Source organism: Rattus norvegicus, chromosome 2 (assembly GCF_021556685.1).
Source record: "Rattus norvegicus strain SHRSP/BbbUtx chromosome 2, alternate assembly SHRSP_T2T, whole genome shotgun sequence".
Taxonomy (NCBI): domain Eukaryota; kingdom Metazoa; phylum Chordata; class Mammalia; order Rodentia; family Muridae; genus Rattus; species Rattus norvegicus.
Genome location: NC_141535.1, coordinates 29,605,639 through 29,624,072, shown reverse-complemented (window position 1 = coordinate 29,624,072; position 18,434 = coordinate 29,605,639). Strand labels below are relative to the sequence as shown.

Genomic DNA, 18,434 nt, shown 5'->3' with positions numbered 1-18,434 from the left:
TGCTATGCTTGGCTTTCACAGATCTACCCGTGGTCACATGTTGCTTGGTCTCAGCATCTCTGAAACCTAGAAGGAAGAATTCATGACCCTCCCCCACCCCAGCCCGCTCTTGTGTTTCTCACATTTACAAATCCAATGCACGCTCAAGTTTGTCTGCCGCGTGGAATGGATAGGCACCCTCTTTGACTACATTAGCAGCACCTTTCTTATCTGAAGCAACTGTTTTCTTGAGATTTCTTTTTCACAAGCTGGAAGCTTAGCTGGGTGAGGCTTTGCCAAGAAGGAATCCTTCCCATTGTTCTCGTGAAGAGAATGAGGCCTCTCCTTAAAGGTGTCAATCTACTTAACTGTTACCGCCTCAAAGTCATTACCTTGGCTATAATACTAAGCTCCCTAGTGCACCTTTTCTCTCCAAAATGTACATTTTTTATTTCTTTCTGTCTCATTCACTTTTTCATTATATTTCAGTGCATAAGAACTGTAAGTAATAACTATGCCACAGATCTGATATTATGCTATCTTGAAATTTCCTTGTCCAAATTACTTTTTAACTTAAGTCTCAGAAAAGATCTTAGCACAGATTCTGGTCTTAGTATCCAGGTGATTTACCAAAATTTCATATGGCTGTTCCATCCTAGTTTTCAATATAGTCCTTGCTTCCCATTACCCAGAATTACTGGGTCCTGGTACCCAGTGTACCCTCAGGAGCGTACACTGTCTTCCAGGAACCTAACAGTGGCAGCAATGCACTCTGTTGCAATACCCTACTGCACTGTGGGAGTCCAGAGTTCCAACTCATTAGGAACCTTTAACGAACTAATCCCTAACAACTTCCCTCTTGGTTGCTTTGATGAAACAGGAAGACCAAGTTGTACATCAATGTTTCGTATGGCTTATGGCTCCGGAGAGAGGGTCCATGATGGTGAGGAAGGCATGGCAGCAGGCAACCAGCATCCATTTCAACCACATGCAGAAAGCTCAGAGGGTAACACAGATTGATGGTCTTGGTTGTCAAGTTGACTTTATCCACTAAAATTCAAGCAGCCGGACATGCCTGTAGGGAGCAGTTGTCTGTGTGGTTTAAATCGGAAAGACCTACCCTAAATCTGGACCTTACCTTTTGGTGGAAGTCCACATATAAAAGGAGCTTTTCCTTTTTACCGTTTGCTCTCATTGTCAAGTTCATACATGCTCTTCTGAGGCATTCTGTCACTGGTTTGCTCTCTTTGTCAAGTTCATACATGCTCTTCTGAGGCCTTCTGTCACTGGTTTGCTCTCTTTGTCAAGTTCATACATGCTCTTCTGAGGCCTTCTGTCACTGGTTTGCTCTCTTTGTCAAGTTCATACATGCTCTTCTGAGGCCTTCTGTCACTGGTTTGCTCTCTTTGTCAAGTTCATACATGCTCTTCTGAGGCATTCTGTCACTGGTTTTAGAAGCTGCTTCTTCGGGATTCCAAAAAAGACTGAAGACTTTAGGTTCTCTAGGTGACTTTTTCATTTATTGCATGTTTCAGTTACAGAATCTCTTTATGATTCTTTTTAGATGCTTTATTGATCATTTTATTTTTTAAGGTTTTTTTTTAGTTTGTAAAGCACCATTAGCAGTTGACTTAATATTTTCTCTACTAGATTAGCCTTCAGATTTTTTTTCAGGGATAGTTTCTAATTCTTTGTTTCTCTGAAAGCATCATACACCCCTGTTTCTTTGTATGAATTACAATTATTTTGCTGTTGTAAACCGAAATATTTAAATCAAAGAAGATCTCAAAAGATGGAAAGATCTCCCATGCTCATGGATTGGTAGGATTAAAACTGTAAAAATGGCCATCTTGCCAAAAGCAATCTATAGATTCAATACAATTCCCATCAAAATTCCAACTCAATTCTTCATAAAGTTAGAAAGAGCAATTTGCAAATTCATTTGGAAAAACAAAAAACCCAGGATAGTGAAAACTATTCTCAACAATAAAAGAACTTCTGGGAAATCACCATCCCTGACCTCAAGCAGCACTGCAGAGCAATAGTGATAAAAACTGCATGGTATTGGTACAGAGACAGGCATGTAGATCAGTAGAATAGAATTGCAGACCCAGAAATAAACCCACACACCTATGGTCATTTGATCTTTGACAGAGGAGCTAAAACCATTCAGTGGGAAAAAAAAAAAAAAAGACAGCATTTTCAACAAATGGTGCTGGTTCAGTTGGAGGTCTGCATGTAGAAGAATGCAAATCGATCCATTCTTGTTGTCCACAAGGCTCCAGTCTAAGTGGGTCAAGGACCTCCACATAAAACCAGATACACTCAAACTAATAGAAGAAAAAGAGCCTCAAATACATGGGCACAGGGGAATATTTCCTGAACAGAACACCATTTGGTTATGCTCTAAGATCAACAACAAATGGGACCTCATAAAATTGCAAAGGTTCTGTAAGGCGAATGACACAGTCATTAAGACAAAACAGCAACCAACAGGTTGGGAAAAGATCTTTACCAGTCCTACATCCAATGGAGGGCTAATATCCAAAATAGACAAAGAACTCAAGAAGTTAGACTCCAGAGAATCAAAAAACCCTATTAAAAAATGGGGTACAGAGCTAAATGAAGAATTCTCAACTGAGGAATATCAAATGGCTGAGAAGTACCTAAAGAAATGTTCAACATCCTTAGTCATCAGGAAAATGCAAATCAAAACCACCCTGAGATTCCACCTCATATCAGTCAGAATGGCTAAGATAAAAAACTCAGGTGACAAAAGATGGTGGCAAGGATGTGGAGAAAGAGGAACACTCCTCCATTGTTGGTGGGATTGCAGATTGTACAACCATTCTGGAAATCAGTCTGGAGGTTCCTCAGAAAATTGGACATAGCACTACCTGAGGACCCAGCTATACCACTCCTAGGCATATACCCAAAAGATGCTCCAACCTAAAACAAAGACACGTGCTCCACTATGTTCATAGCAGCCTGATTTATAATAGCCAGAATGTGGAAAGAACCCAGATGTCCTTCAACAGAGGAATGGATACAGAAAATGTGGTACATCAACACAATGGATCAATAAAAATGACTTCATGAAATTCATAGGCAAATGGATGGAACTAGAAAATATCCTGAGTGAGGTAACCCAGTCACAAAAAACACATATCATATGCACTCACTGATTAGTGGATATTAGCCCAAAATACAACCCACAGACCCCACAGAAGCTCAAGAAGAAGGAAGACCAAAGTGCTGATGCTTTAGTCTTCTTAGAAGGGGGGAACAAAAATACTCACATCAGGAATATGGACACTAAGTGTGAGGCAGAGACTGCCCCACTTCAGAGATACATTCCATACAGACACCAAAACCAAACAATATTGCAGATGCCAAGAGATGCATGCTGACAGGAGCCTGATATAGCTGTCTCCTGAGAGGCTCTGCCAGAGCCTTACAAATATAGGGGCGGATGCTGGCCAACCATTGGACTCAGAACAGGTTCCCAATGGAGAAATTAGAGAAAGGACTTAAGTAGCTGAAGAGATTTGCAACCTATTAACCAACACTATCAACCAGACCCCCCAGAGCTCCCAGGGACTAAACCACCATCCCAAGAATATACAGAGATGGACTTAAGGCTCCAGCCACATATGTAGCAGAGGATGGCCTTGTTGGGCATCAACGGGAGGAGAGGCCCTTGGTCCTGTCAAGGCTTAATGCCCCAGTGTAGGGGAATGTCAGGGCAGGAAGGTGGGAGGGAATGGGTGGATGGGTAAGGGAGCACCCTCATAGAAGCAGGGATAGGGGGATGGGATAGCAGGTTTCTGGAAGGGAAACTAGGAAAGAGAATAACATTTAAAATGTAAATTTAAAAAATCCAATAAATGCAAAAAAAAAAAACCAAACAAACAAACAAACAAAAAACAACAGGAAAAATTCACCGAACAGATCTGTGTATTTTAAGATAAGGGTCTTGTCCTCAACTGCTCTCACAAACTAGGTACACACCTGACAGCTTTGGGCTGAGGCTGGGTAACTGTTACTGTTGCAGGGGCTGACCCTAGCCCCAAATTAACAATATTCTACCATGTACGCCTATCCTCGGCCTGAAGCTGGAACTGCAGACTGTCAAAGTTGTTACTTCTATTAGGCAGGTTTGGTACCGCAATGTTTTTATAGTTGGCAAAAAGAATTTCTGCTCTGCGATCTCACCAAATCCTTACCCATAAATAATGGATTGAAGGGAAAATGTACATAAAATAAGAAATGCTTTTAAATGAAGAGTAATTGTTTAGGTTTGTAAGACTAAAAGTAGGATTTTTTTCCTTTTTTTTTTTTTGTAATTAAAATACCACAAGGCCTGTAAAATATATGCAAAAAGAGAGTTTTCAGGGTGGATTTAAAACACATTGTAAGACTTGTCAGATTTAAGCATATTGGAAAGATTTGCAACTATGTAGTCTTGAAAAAGGCTGGAATCAACTAGAAATAGAGGGCTATTATAAACATTTTAGGGTGTTTTGGATAACATCCCACTGACTGACCCATGGTCACATGATCCATTAGGTTTCATCTGTATGTAATCTGGGAGTAACACCTATATTTGAAGATACTCCCATAACAATACACTTGAATGTGCAATTACTCCTCTTATCCCTCAGAGTATCAGATGGGTAGGACTATGAGTATCAGAACAACTAAAGGCTAAGAACTTTAGAGTAACCTAAGTATTCCCAGCACTAGCCTTACTTTAGACTATTTAGTATATGTCTCATGTGTCCAAAACTAATAGATTTGTAACGAAAATATTAATAGCCTGGGGTATACTCACTCCCTCTGGTACCTAGTCTGCCTCAGTGCTACCACTCATCCATCGCTATCAGATGAACTGAGAACATCTGTCAGAGAATAAAGGCAATAGAAATAAAGTGCTATTTAGACTACCACTAAGAGACAGGGAGGAAAAAGAATCATTTCATATCCTTTGATTTTTTAAAAGAAACATTTTTCTCAGTTAGTGTTCAATACATGCATAAAATTAGCACACTGTGTCGACTGTGTCAATACGTGTAAGCAGTCCCGCCCACCATTACTGCTCCATATCAATACAGAAAGGCAGAGCCCATCTGCTCCAGTGACTGCAGAAGTCTTCCCTCACAAACAACAATCCTAATACAACACCAAGCTAGCGTACAAAATGGCATGCATTTGTAATGTGTAATTTCATGTTTAAAGTCCTCTGTATTTGCAATATGAGATAGAACTTGAACAATGTTTTTTGCCCTCACCTGTTTCTTAGCTAAAGACACGTCCATGAACTCAAGACAGACAGGAGTAGGAAAAATAAGCTGAAAATGCAGTAACAGTCACATACATTGTTCCTGGAAAATATGTGACTAAACATTTTAAACACTTATAAATCTAATAAACTATACAACAGTGTCAGACTTCCTTTCACGACATTACACCATGAAGGACTAGAAGTACAACCCTGGAGGGCAGCCAGGAGAAAAGAGCTCTAGGCAGCTCAATGTACTTCTCATCCAAGCACTTCACTTCCTGTTGCTTCTCCCTCTCCAAGGCAAAGAATGGGATTTTTCCTGCCAGAGGACTCAAACCTCCCACCAGGGCTTCTGGGGTGAGAACAAATCAGTTTCCTCTCTTTGTATGGCTTATGCACTCCTATACAATGGCCTAAACTAGACAATTCTGGGGCAGAAAGAGAAACCATCCTACCTCAAAACAGAAAAGTTTGGGCTCTGCCAGACAAACTTGGACTCCATCTTTGGAACCCTTTCTACATAGGGAGTCTGTCTCTTTTGCACTTCTGCTTTTAATAAAACTTGGCGGAGTGCTGAGACCTTGCTTTTCCTGATTTTTTATTCTTTAAATTGGCAGAGAAAAAGAATCCATTCCTATATCCCTAGATAATCTCAGCATAATGGCCTCACGAGTATAACTGTTAATCCCATTCATAAGCTTCAAAGAAAATAATTATAATTGTATGGTTAACTGAGACTGGACCAGGGGTCCAGTTTATACTAATAGATATGAAAAAGCAGTCACTCAAGTTCTCTTCCTTCCTTCCTTCCTTCCTTCCTTCCTTCCTTCCTTCCTTCCTTCCTTCCTTTCTTCAATTGGGGACTATCAAGAGTTTAGGGGAGCAGAAGTCCAAGTTGAACTGAAGCAAAGTCAGCAAAGAATGTAACAATCAAGGAGAAGAGTTGGAGAGGGAACAAAAGTTACAAATAAATAAGCATTATGACAGAAAGAGAGGAGGATACAATTAGCCTGCATAGACTGTACCTAAGGGCAAAATCTGGAGGGGAATCAGAGTTTGTCAACAATCAGAGCACTTAAAAGTTAAGTGCTCGGCTAAAACTTCCTTTGATCAAGTATGGCATTCTATACTCTCTGGGGCTTAGGACAACTTTATCACTTATTGTAGAACACAGATTGGCCTCTAGTCTCATAACCTAAAGAGCATAATTAAAGTGAATGTATCTTTCACATCAATATATTTTTTCAAACTTTTAATATTCATTTGACATCTATGTTCAACTTGTCAAACTGTCTTTTCAAATATCTGCACACTCACTGCTCTACCAGCACTGAATGACTTCCTGCAGACGAATGCTCTCTCTGACTGACACCTGGTACTACAAACTTGGGATGTGTTCTCTGTGGTACTGAAGAGTCAAGTACCCAAGGCCACACATACCTGACAAACTTTCTGAACTTTTCAAACTGATTTATAAGAATTTCTATGATTAGACAAAAACTCTTGTCAAATTAGTGTCTTCAGCTGCTCGGATGATAAATACATCTGTAATGCTAATATAACTGTAATGTAATATAACTGCCAAATGCTAGATAGGGGGAAAGCTTGGCAGAGATGGCTTCATTGTTGTAACTAGCTTTACTGCTTTCCTTTTTATTTAGACAAAAAGGTGGAAACGTTACCGGAAATTTGATCACACTGAACCCTGAGATTGTGTTATTTACTGGGAAACCTGGTTTTCAGTTGTGGTGAGGCTCATCTCAAGCACATACTTTTAATCCAAGAGCTTTCTGCTTGAATATTGTAAACAGGATTAAATGAAGTCAACCATAGGTCAAGAGGAAAGGCAAGCAACTAGTTAACAGGAAGTGAACACAGGGACTAGTGAAAGTCAGGAGGAGGATAGAGAGGTACACAGGAAGTAGGACGGAGGGACACTGAGTTCAAGAGGTGTTTGAAATGGCATGGGAGGAGAGACTGTTTGTGGGACCTCTGATGAGGAAGAAAGGCAGCTGGTTGCTTTCTCTGTCTCACTGAACTTCGAGGCTTTCACTCCAGCATCTGACTCCTGAGTCTTCATTGGTAAAATGGAAAATTAAGAATTTATTAAAAATTTTTTCTTCTTTTTCACTGCTCATATAAAATGTTCTCTTTTGATATTTTTATTTGTTGAGATTAAAATTTTGCAATTATGTTTAGTCATTAGAATTTTAACTGTAAAAGACACCAGGGATGGTAGGTATCACAATTTTTAAAATAACACTGACAAATCATTTATACATTTCTTTCATAAATCACTTACACAAAAAATGCACACAAAGGCCCTTAAATAGTGGAAAACGTTCATTAATCCAAATACAAACCAGTCACCCAAACGTCACCTTCACACAGTTTTTAGTTTACAAAGACCAAGTCATTCTCATTTGAAAGGCAAAATGCCAAGGGATTTAAATATAAAATAAAACTTCTATCTTAGTAAGTAATCTATTCAGTGTTATCTCAAATCATAACAGAAGTACAAAACATAAACCCAAAACCAAAGCCAAAGCATTGTTTCCAAATAAAACTGGTTTCATATATACATGGCTCTCCTTTTCTATATATTTTGAAAACACATCTCTGATTTAAAAGTGTCTGTGGAACTGAGTATTTTCTTTTAATAGCAGTTATTATGTAACAGCACATTAAAATATGTAATATCTAATATAACAAAAATGAGTCATCTCTAAAGACCCTGCTCACAGTGAACAAGTAATTCTGGGATGAATATACTAAGGAAGGGAAAACATAAGTAGACACTGAGTACAGGACCCTACTGTACTGATAATTAGTAATCATTCTAACTCTGGGCATAAAGGGTTAAAGGGAGAGTTAGGGAGACTTTAAAAAATTGTAAATTTTATGTGCCCAATTTATGATAATTCTTACAAATTAATATATCTGAGCCCTTAAGGACCTTGGAGTCTTAAAAAAAACCACCATAAACATGAAAGATGTATTAAAATATGAGAATAGCCTGATTAAAGAAGTTTGTGATTTAAGTCAATAAAATATTTCATGTAAATACATATAGGATGGCAGAAGAACTTATTGGCTAAAAGTATACACTCGGGTTGGAAAGACTGACTCCTTTACTAACTAGTGTCTAGCCTTGGACAGTCTACTTATTCTTTCTGTACTTCAATTACCTGGGTTCACAATGCTATCCTCATATAAATATATGAGTAAAATAAGCTAAGTATATGATGTAATTATTACCATATATGGTACACATTCATCCTCAAAATGACTAGCTATCATCATTACCTTTCTATCACTAAGTCTTATAATACAGAACATGTTTCTTATACATGCACATGTGAGAGTCAGAGATAGAGAGGGAAGGCATGTGCTGTATGTATTAATATAGAGCTTATTGCATAGTGAGTATAAAAGCATCCTGGGAAGGAACAGAAGCCTTCAGTCCTTCCGGATGTCAAATATTAACAAAACCTGTCTGGAACTTCTAATAAAACCAACCCACCACAAGAACCAGTCCCAACCCAACCCAACCCAACCCAAACAAACAAATAAACAAACACATACACAGATTAATCTTCTAGTGACATCAGGACAGAAAGATATGCTTACTACTCTAATGTAGTAAGAGTAGTACTCTAATGTGGTAGAGTAGATATACTCTACTTTTACCCAGTTTTCCAAAGGGCAGGGAATAGCCAGAGAAAGTAACTGTGAATTGAATGAGCTGAAATCATCAGTCCACTTCATCTATGCCCTACATTTTTTTGTTTATCCCAAGGAGGTTACATTGCTCACCTGTTTGTTTTTATTTGGAGGTGGAGAGAGAGATAACATATAGCATGCTATCATATTTCATTTTATTGAAAATTACCAGGCTTATGTGTCTAGTATATAGTAGTAGCACTCGAATGTATGGATCTGATTATAGTAGTACTAAAACATTAGTCCATACCACGCACTGCCTTTTATGGCAACCCAAGAGCAAGAAGAATTCAGTTAGATTATATGCATAGGCTAGAAGAATTCAGGTGATATACTAATTTTTAAGAAATGATCTTGGGTTGGGGATTTAGCTCAGTGGCAAGGCCCTGGGTTCGGTCCCCAGCTCTGACAAAAAAAAAAAAAAAAAAAAAAAGAATTGATCTTAAGAGAACTGTGTTCCAGCAATCAGTTTACCAGTGGTAACTGATACAAAAGAGAATTAATATAAAATCAAACACTAAAACAGAATGAACTAACTGGATGGTGGTGGTATCCACCTTTAATCCCAGTATCGGGCAGTAAAGGCAGGCCCATCTCAGAGTTCAGGGCCAGTCTAGTCTACAGAGTGAGTTCTAGGATAGCTGGAGAGAGAAACACTGTGGAATTAAGAAAACAAAACAAAAAACCAAAATAACCCCCCCCACACACAAGCAAAATCGGAATGAACTAGAAGATAGCAGCATAATACACAAAATATTTAATTTTACTAGAAATATGTCAGTTCCTTGTAAAGTGTACTTTCTTAACTTTTCAGGGTGGCAGAGAGAAAATGAACCACATAAAGCATGAAATACACGCATAAACTGGTACTTAGTGACCTCTAGAAATTTGCATGTCTTGTTGCCATCATCACCTTAATTTGGCATTAATTCTAAAGATCAAGTTAACTTCAAGTTTACTTTAGTAAAATTTCCAAGTCAAATAGTCAATAGTCCTTAATGATATTGACCCAGGAAATCCATTACTCTATCTGGTTATTAGGGAAAGAAAGAAGATAATTTGCAGATTACAGGTAGTAACATTTGAAATTTCTCCTTCAGTTAGTTAATGAAATCAGAGTGATTTTGACTTAGAATTCAGTTAATTCACATATCAACTGAGACGCTGCTCAGTTGTCGTGCATCACGAAGTTTGCCTCTGTACATTAAACATGAACAACAATAACAAAAAATTACTTGTTTTAAAAATAGCTGCATGTTTTTTTACTTTTTCCAAAGAACTTCCAAAGTTACATGTGGCAGAGGCTTTGGTTTCAAAGCAATGAGATTCTAAAATACCGACTCATCTTGTTTTTAAATAATAAAAATGGACACCATTTTCCATGTATATCTCTCTTATGAAGTTATAGCCAAGACAGCTAAGACTTAGAAAACATTTCAAACTAACATAAAACTAAAAAGATATTTATCATAATTTTCTAAACTCAGAATAAGCCAAGAAAGGAAAAGGAGCTAACAAATCACTGGTATCAAGAAGAATGTTCTCATGGCATATCAGATGAAACTGGTTTTTCTTGTTTTCTTGCCTATGTGTTTTGTGGCTGTTAAAAATAAAACAGGTATTTCAACTCTTAATGTGTTGACACTTGTGTGAACAAGAACAGACAAGTATGGAAACAGGCACCAGTTCTCTTAAGCCACTTAAGGATGGTCCAGCGATTACAGAACTTTGCCCAGGCTTTGCCCTAGGTAACAGGAATGAGGAAGAACTGCTATGTTTCTTTAGACTACTAATCAGTGAAAACAGAAGACAAAGATTAGCTTTACGTTATAAGAACATGGCCTAAACAGTAATATCAGTTTGTGGATGCTTTCTACAAAATTCATAGTCAAAAAGAAAAAACTCAAATGACTTTCAAATGGTTTACTGTGGATCTGCTTAAATGATTATAAAAATGAACACTGACATTTTTTAAGCATTAAGATCTTAGAATTTGATGTTATTCTTAAATTCATTTTAACAAGATAATTTAATATTATTGATAAAGCAGATCCTAGGCAACGACAAAGAAATCAGGTGGGCACAATGATGCACACCTGTAATCACGCTACTTGGTAGACAGATTAGGCAGGTCTCTCTGAGTTCAAGGCCAGCTTAGTCTACACGGATGTCCCAGGATAGACAGGGCTACACAGAAAGACTCTCTTAAAATACATACAAACACATCGACCAACAAAATCAAATCAAGGTTTAGTTTATGAAGCAGATTATGTTTTTATTTCAATTAACAATAATTTTTTTTGAATAAACACCGTTGTGCAATTGTGGTGTTAAAAAAATGTTCTACAATATTTGACTGCTTTAAAACGTTACCACTCCATCAAACAAGGCTCCATTTTTCAGTAACATACTTCATAATTCTTTACATTGATGAATCAGTCTGCCTCCATCTTAAGCTTAAAAGCCATAGTAAAGAGGAACTAGGTCCATTTCTGTTTATGATTAAACCTGTTCTTGGCTGTGCCTAACTTGTAACCTTGCCCCACTTATAACTAGCTATAAATGGTTCTGTTCCAGGAATGACAATCTAATCACGGTTTTGTTTCAAAAAGTTGTTTATAACAATCATGCAACCCTACGTTTGTTTCCAAAGGTTCTGTGACCATCTTGCTCTGACTCCCTTTGCTATGACTACCTTGCAGCCATGCCTTTGTTTCAGGTGACTATGACTAACTTGCTATGATGTTCAGCTCCTGTAACCCTACCTTTTTGCCTGCCAAACCCTCTATTTAGAAACCCCCACCTGAGCCATAAAAGCCTTGTCTTCCTCACATCCAATGTTGACCTCTTGAACCCCACCTTATATAAGAGCCTGGATACATGAATAAAAAAAAGCTTGCTTTAAGTAATTTGGCCATGATGATTTAGGTTGGTGGCCTTTCTCCTATTATGGGATTAACATGCCAAATGACTGAAGGAGTGAGGAAATTATCAACTAGAATACTACTTAGACATCCAGGAGCCAGGTGAGCATCAGGGATCTTACCTTGTGCTGCTCAATGGCGTCTACCCACTGCTGTCTATGATCTGGGTCCTGAGCACGAAGATACCAAACACTATCATTCACACTAATATCAAACCGGCATTCATCAAAGTCATGAGGCTGTGGAAACAAAACAGAAAGGGAAAACCAAGTTAATTATATTTTTAGAAGTGTCATTCCCTTGACCAAAAAATGTGAGCATACTCTATCCTGGAAGACTTCTCTTACTTTTTATCTTTCTACTGAAATAACGTATTTCAAGATGTCTCTGACACTTGTCAGTTATATACAAAAATCCAAGTTTCACTCACTACTCACACAAATGATTTGACATAATCTATAGACATCTATTTAAAAAACACAGAATATTGTTCATCAAATGATTTGAGTTAGCTTAAGTAGTAGGAATATCACCAAAACACATAATTTAAAAGAGGTTAAAATAAGCTTTAGAGAAAACATTTGCTCTTTATTGCTCAAAAGAGAATTCCAGGGGCTCAGGAAACATTGTTTCCCAGTGGAGGAGCTACTGGGAGTTAATGGTTGCCAGGGGTCAGTGTTGCTCATGTCTCTCACCCACAATCATACAAACAATTCGAATAAACTCAGTGGATCTCACAGACACGAAAGTCATGGAAGCTGAAGTAGTTTAGTAGCTGAGAAGGGGAAAGAGATCATGGTGTGTGGAAGAGGGATGAAAGAGGTAACTGAAGGCACTATGATAAAATAGACACATAAATGAAGTGTCATACACAACTGTTCTCAGAGGCTGACCTCGGCAACTGTGGAAACAATTGCAGAGACCCACAGGCAAACATTAGGCAGACCTTAAGGAGTCCTGCGGACAATGGGGAGGAAGGATTGTAGGAGCCAAAGGGGTCAAGGCCATAACAAGAAAACCCAAGAATCAAAGAACCTGGGCCTAAAAGCAAGCAGGAGCCTGCAGAAGGCAGACCCAGGCCTCTGCACATGTGTAACAGCTGCAGAGCAACATCTTCAGGTGGGGTTCCTAACAGCAGGGGCTGCCTCTGACCCTGTTGCTTTTGGGACCCTTGACCCCTACCAGCTGCCTTGTGCAGCCTCAACAGGAGAAACAGATGCACCTAGTCTAACTGCAGCCTGAGAGCCAAGGCTGGCTGGTATCTGTGGGAAGCTTCCCCTGTCGGAAGAGAAAGGAGTGCTGGTGCATGGAAGGGTGAGGGAGGAAAAACTGTGGTCAGGATGTAAATAAAACAAAACCAACCAACCAACAAACAACAAACAAAAGAATAAAGTGGGCTAGTGAGATGGCTTAATGGGTAGGGTGCTTGCATAAGGGGTGCTGGCTACCTGAGTATGCTCCCTGTAACCCCTGTGCAGAGACTCCGCAAAGATGTCCCCTGATCTTCATGGGAGTGCACGGCATACTCTACATACCCCAAACACATAAACACTTTATATGCCATCCCCCTCCATTAAGTGAAGTCAAATATGACAAGATTACAGCAGATTCACTACTTTTCTGTCAGATGACAGGAGAGTCAATTCCCTCTCCTTTGATCAGTCTTCCCTACAGGGGAATCTCTTAAAACTTTACATATTGTGCTCTCAGGGCTTGTTGCTTCTTTGTCCCTCTTTTTAAACTTCATCCTGTGATCTCTTTATCCATTTATGTAGAAAAACAATATAATTCCATAATACTCTTTAATCTATGAGACAATTTTCCTTTAAAACAGTATGCTATGGTTCTGAGTGACAAAAAGACAAACAAATTAAATATTTCCTGGATTACTGTGCGTTCAACACCATAGAAATGCGGTACAAAGCAAAGAGCTACTGAAAGGGACAAGCGTGGAAAGGACTGTAACACAAGCCTGTCTGAGTCAACACAAGTCTGTCTGAGTCATCAGGACACAGGAGGACTCAGAGATGTTAGCAGGAGAAATGGACTCCGGATATCTAAACAGTAAAAGGAGGGACGGAGCAAACAGTATTACAATAAGAATCAAACAAGGAAAGTGAATGGTCTGTTACCCCACCTCTGTAACTGGCACAGGTTTCTCAACGTGGATTCCACCATCACTTTCATTTTATTTGTATTTTATATTGGATTTAACATACTCAATAAAGTTTAAGAAAAATGAAATAACCACATACAGTTCACAATTCACTACTTTCTCCAGCAAAATTTTCCATGAATAAAAGAGAGCCATTTCTAACACCAATCTAAGAAATAGGGGGCACATGTAAGACACCAAATTTTGATACATAGATGCTTGCAAATACAGGGACTTTAAATCCCAAGAATATTTACAAGGTGAGAGAAACTGAGTCCATGGAATAAAAGAAATGATAGATTTGGTAAGGAAAAATGCTGGAAAAATGCTGATGAAGCTTCAATCAAGCATCCTTGTATACACATCCCTGTGCACACTGGAAAACACACTGCTTCATTTCATTTAAACATTTTTTGAGGCAGGGTCTCACACGTGCCATCTGCGTCAGGCTCCTCAGCGTATATGGCAGGCTGCCCTTCACCGAGACTGTTGAGTCTTGGTCATCATGTGCTAGTTTTATTTTAAAAACTGTACTAAAACTTCTACCTTGATTAGGAATTGTTCTGATGCCCCCTTAGAAGTTTCTAAGTCTTTGCCTGTGCCCAGACCAGAAAGCCGGTCTCCAGGAGCACTGACATGCCTGAGAGCAGAGGTAACTCTTCTGCTCTGAGCGGCCTGCCTGGAGTCCTCAGGACGCACAAATCCAGGAGCAGTCTGGAACAGAGCCCCTCCAGTTTCTGCCTGTGCCCAGAGCTGACCTGGTCCCACAGCTCTCTATACCCAGATCCTGCTGGGGAAAAACAGGTCTACAGGAGTGCTGACACCCAGGCTTATAGGAGTGTCAAGCCACTGTCAGAGACAGCAAGACCAGCTAACACCAGAGACAACCAGATAGCAAAAGGCAAGCGCAGGAACCTAAGCAACAGAAACCAAGACTACTTGGCATCATCAGAGCCCAGTTCTCCCACCAAAGCAAGTACTGGATATCCACACACACCAGAAGATCAAGGTCTCTTGATGATCACCACCGCCTGTCTCACGGCAATTCTTATGAAGGAGAACACTTTGTTGGAGCTAGCTTATGGGTTCAGAGGTTTACGTTCATTACCATCATGGCTGGAAACGGCAGCACACACGCAGACACGGTGCTGAAAAAGGCGCTGAGAGTCTACATCTGAATCGTCAGGGAGAGAGAGACACTGGGCCTGGCTTAAGCTTCTGAAAACACCAAAAGTAAGTCCTCCACTTCCTCCAACAAAGCCATACCTACTTCTAACAAGGTCACACTTCCCAATAGTCCACTGCCTATAAGCCTATAGGGGCCATTGTCATTCAAACCATCTGGCTAACGTTAAGTATGCTTTGCTCGACACTACACTGCATATATTATGTATTTTAATGGAGTTGAAAAATTCCTATTGCTTGGTGATGATGTAACTATGGGTACAGTGATATTACTTAAAATTAACAAATCTATGATGGTGCTGCCAGTTATATAACACAATGATTAAACAACATAATACTTCATAAACAATTATGCTACTAGTTTATTATTTACCATACTATCCTTTTTGTGTGTAGAATGCACATGTATGTCAGTATGAGTGCCTATGTGTGTGTGCAGAGGCCAGAGTTTGACATGGATATCTTTTTCTATCCACTTATTTTTTTCCAAAGCTGAGTTGAGCCCAGGACCCAGCCTTTGAATTCAAATGTGTTATCGCTTCATGTTACCCTAGTTCTTACTCTTTCTTTTGGTTTCAGTTTCTTCGAAACTTGGTTTCTCTGTATAGCCCTGTCTGTCCTGGAACTCACTTTGTAGAACAAGTTGTCCTTAAACTCACAGATCCACCTGTTTCTGCCTCTCAAGTGCTGGGATTATAGGAATTCACCATCACCACCCAGCTCCACCTTATTTCTTAGTAGTTTCTTACTGACTCTGGAGCTCAGTAAATGGCTAGAGTTGCTGGCCAGCCAGCCTCTAGGTTATCGTTTACATCTCTCAGAGATGGGGATACAGTTGTGTGCTGCCATGTCATATTTCTGCATGGACAGCAGAGGTCTGAACTCAAGTCCTAAGGTTGCACAGCAAACCCTTGAACCACTGAACCATTTTCCCAGTCCTTGAACTATAGTTCTAATGTTAGTTTAGAATATTTCATCTACTTATTTAATAAAAGGTTTATTACAGTAGTCCGCTAAGCTAGCAGTAATCTCATGCGTCTTGTTTCCTGAATCACATGATAGCATCTAGATTACACTGAATGGTTAACATTAAAGGTACTCTGGGCTGTTCACAGAAGGCAGATATCACCGAGTTGAAAGTTCTCAAATTGTGTTTGCTTAAGTAATACATGATATTACTTAGGAATAGAAAAAGGAGGTAAATTAAACACTTCAATGGTGCTTTTAAGATAAGAAATTTCCTAATAGATAGGACTTACATAATTATTAAGAATAGCGTTATAGGGGTTGGGGATTTAGCTCAGTGGTAGAGCGCTTGCCTAGCAAGCGCAAGGCCCTGGGTTCGGTCCCCAGCTCCGAAAAAAAAGAAGAAAAAAAAAAAAAGAATAGCGTTATAAGAACAAGACACATAAACACTAGATATTATAGAAGAAAATCACAGAGGGTTCCTGTGAGGCACCCAACCAGGAGAACCCTGGTGGCAGCTCTGTGCTCCTGAGGTTACATTCTTGTACATTTACCACTCATCCTTGTTAGCTCAAGTATTGAGGAGCACAAGCTCCTTGTGTTCTGATACTAGACTTTTAAAAACGCAAACAACAGGGCTCTCTCTCTCCTGTCTGAGCTGAAGAGAGTACAACCAAGGAAAGAAGAAAGGGGACTTCTTATAGACATCAAAAAACAGCAGCAGCAGGAGCAGCAGCAGAAGTCATGGAGAAAGTCCAACAGTCTAGACTAGAACATATGACAAGAGGCTTGCAAAGGGATTTTTCTAGTGAGGAAAAAGTCACGTGGAAATATTAGCCATTGAATTATCTGGTGAAACTGTTCAGTCTTTCATTTATAATGAACATTTTAAAAGTCTTATTGAACATAATACTTGTCAAATGATTCTAAGAGAAGGTTTACCTTGAATCTAGCATTTGTTCAGGTCTTTCTCCTTGAGACAATAGCAATTTCTAGGCTTATTCTTATGTGAAGTTTTGAGCTGATCCTGGGCACCATGGATTTTGGACCCTAAACTCTGAATTCTGTCTCATTACTCTCCTAAAGACTGCTTTTGTTCTAGCTGGCAATGCCAAGTGACTCCAGTTGGTACTGTGCGGGAAGCTTAATAGACCATGTAGATCTCGGGTTGGCTTCTTGCATCTGTCCTACAGAGAGATTTCTCTTCTCTGGTTCATTTTTGGGGTTCCTGTCTCACTTTTCAGCAGCCTCCTTTTGTAAAAGGTCACAGTTCTGTTAGTCAGGAAGATTGACAGCTGGGTTTTGGTTTGGTTTTGCAAGAGATCTGACCTAAGTTCTGCCCAATTTTCAAATATTTGGCAAATACTCATGAAAGACGTGTAATTATCTAAGTTTAGCATCTTCTTCCTTTCCACAAACACCAAGACTTAAATTGCTATGCCCAACACAAAGGCAGTTAAAGAACTCCAATTAGATTCAAATAACATGAATCAATCAGCACCGTAAATTACAGACAACATAAGCTGATCTTCTTGTTCACGTGAGGAATTTATGGAGAAACTATCTGGCAGCTTGCAATGCGTATGCACAGAAAAGAACCAGCACAAATTAGATAAAATAGAGAACATTCTTGCTGAGACTGCATTGCCTATGGCATTTGGATGGCAGGGCCACTTGCTGTTGGGCCTCACAAGCCAGCCAATGCTGGCACTGCTGACACCAGAGACTAGAAGATGGCATGCCAGCACAATCTGAAGATGTTCCATGTTTGCTGCTTCTGTGTGTGGTGTGCGTGTGTGGTCCTCACCTGAATGTGGGAACAGAATTGGATGTCAGGTGCCTTCCTTTATTGTTATCTTTTTTTCTTTTAAGTCAGTCTCTGACTAGACCTGGAATTCATCAATTTGGTTAACTGGCCAATGAGCTCCAAGGAATTTTCCTGCCACCACACCCTGCTCACTTAACACTGGGGTTATAGGAATACGTCAATATGGCTTTTTTGTGGATACTAGGACCTGAACTCAGGTCTTCACATATGTACAGCAGACATTTTACTGACACGGTTATCTCCCCAGCCTTCCTTCTCTGCTTCTATTTATAGTAATGTTCTAGAATCAAAAGTCTAAAGAGGAGACAAGGAGGAATCAAAGTGTGTGGGGGACACACACAGTGTAACAAGCAGTATAAATGGCTAATTCTTATGCCTATATGCTACTCA

The 18,434-nt window shown here is 39.4% G+C and overlaps 1 protein-coding gene across 3 annotated transcripts in view; it reads right to left on the bottom strand.

Annotated features, from left to right (window-relative positions):
- The window catches only part of Cert1 (ceramide transporter 1), a 104,507-nt gene that overhangs the window by 58,279 nt on the left and 27,794 nt on the right, over nucleotides 1-18,434 (bottom strand). For all 3 annotated transcript variants that reach the window (XR_015666721.1, NM_001108935.1, XM_087628173.1), the window contains 1 exon segment: nucleotides 12,033-12,149. Coding sequence is in view for 2 of the 3 variants with exons in the window: in NM_001108935.1 (NP_001102405.1) it covers nucleotides 12,033-12,149 (117 nt within the window). In the remaining variant the exon portion in view is untranslated.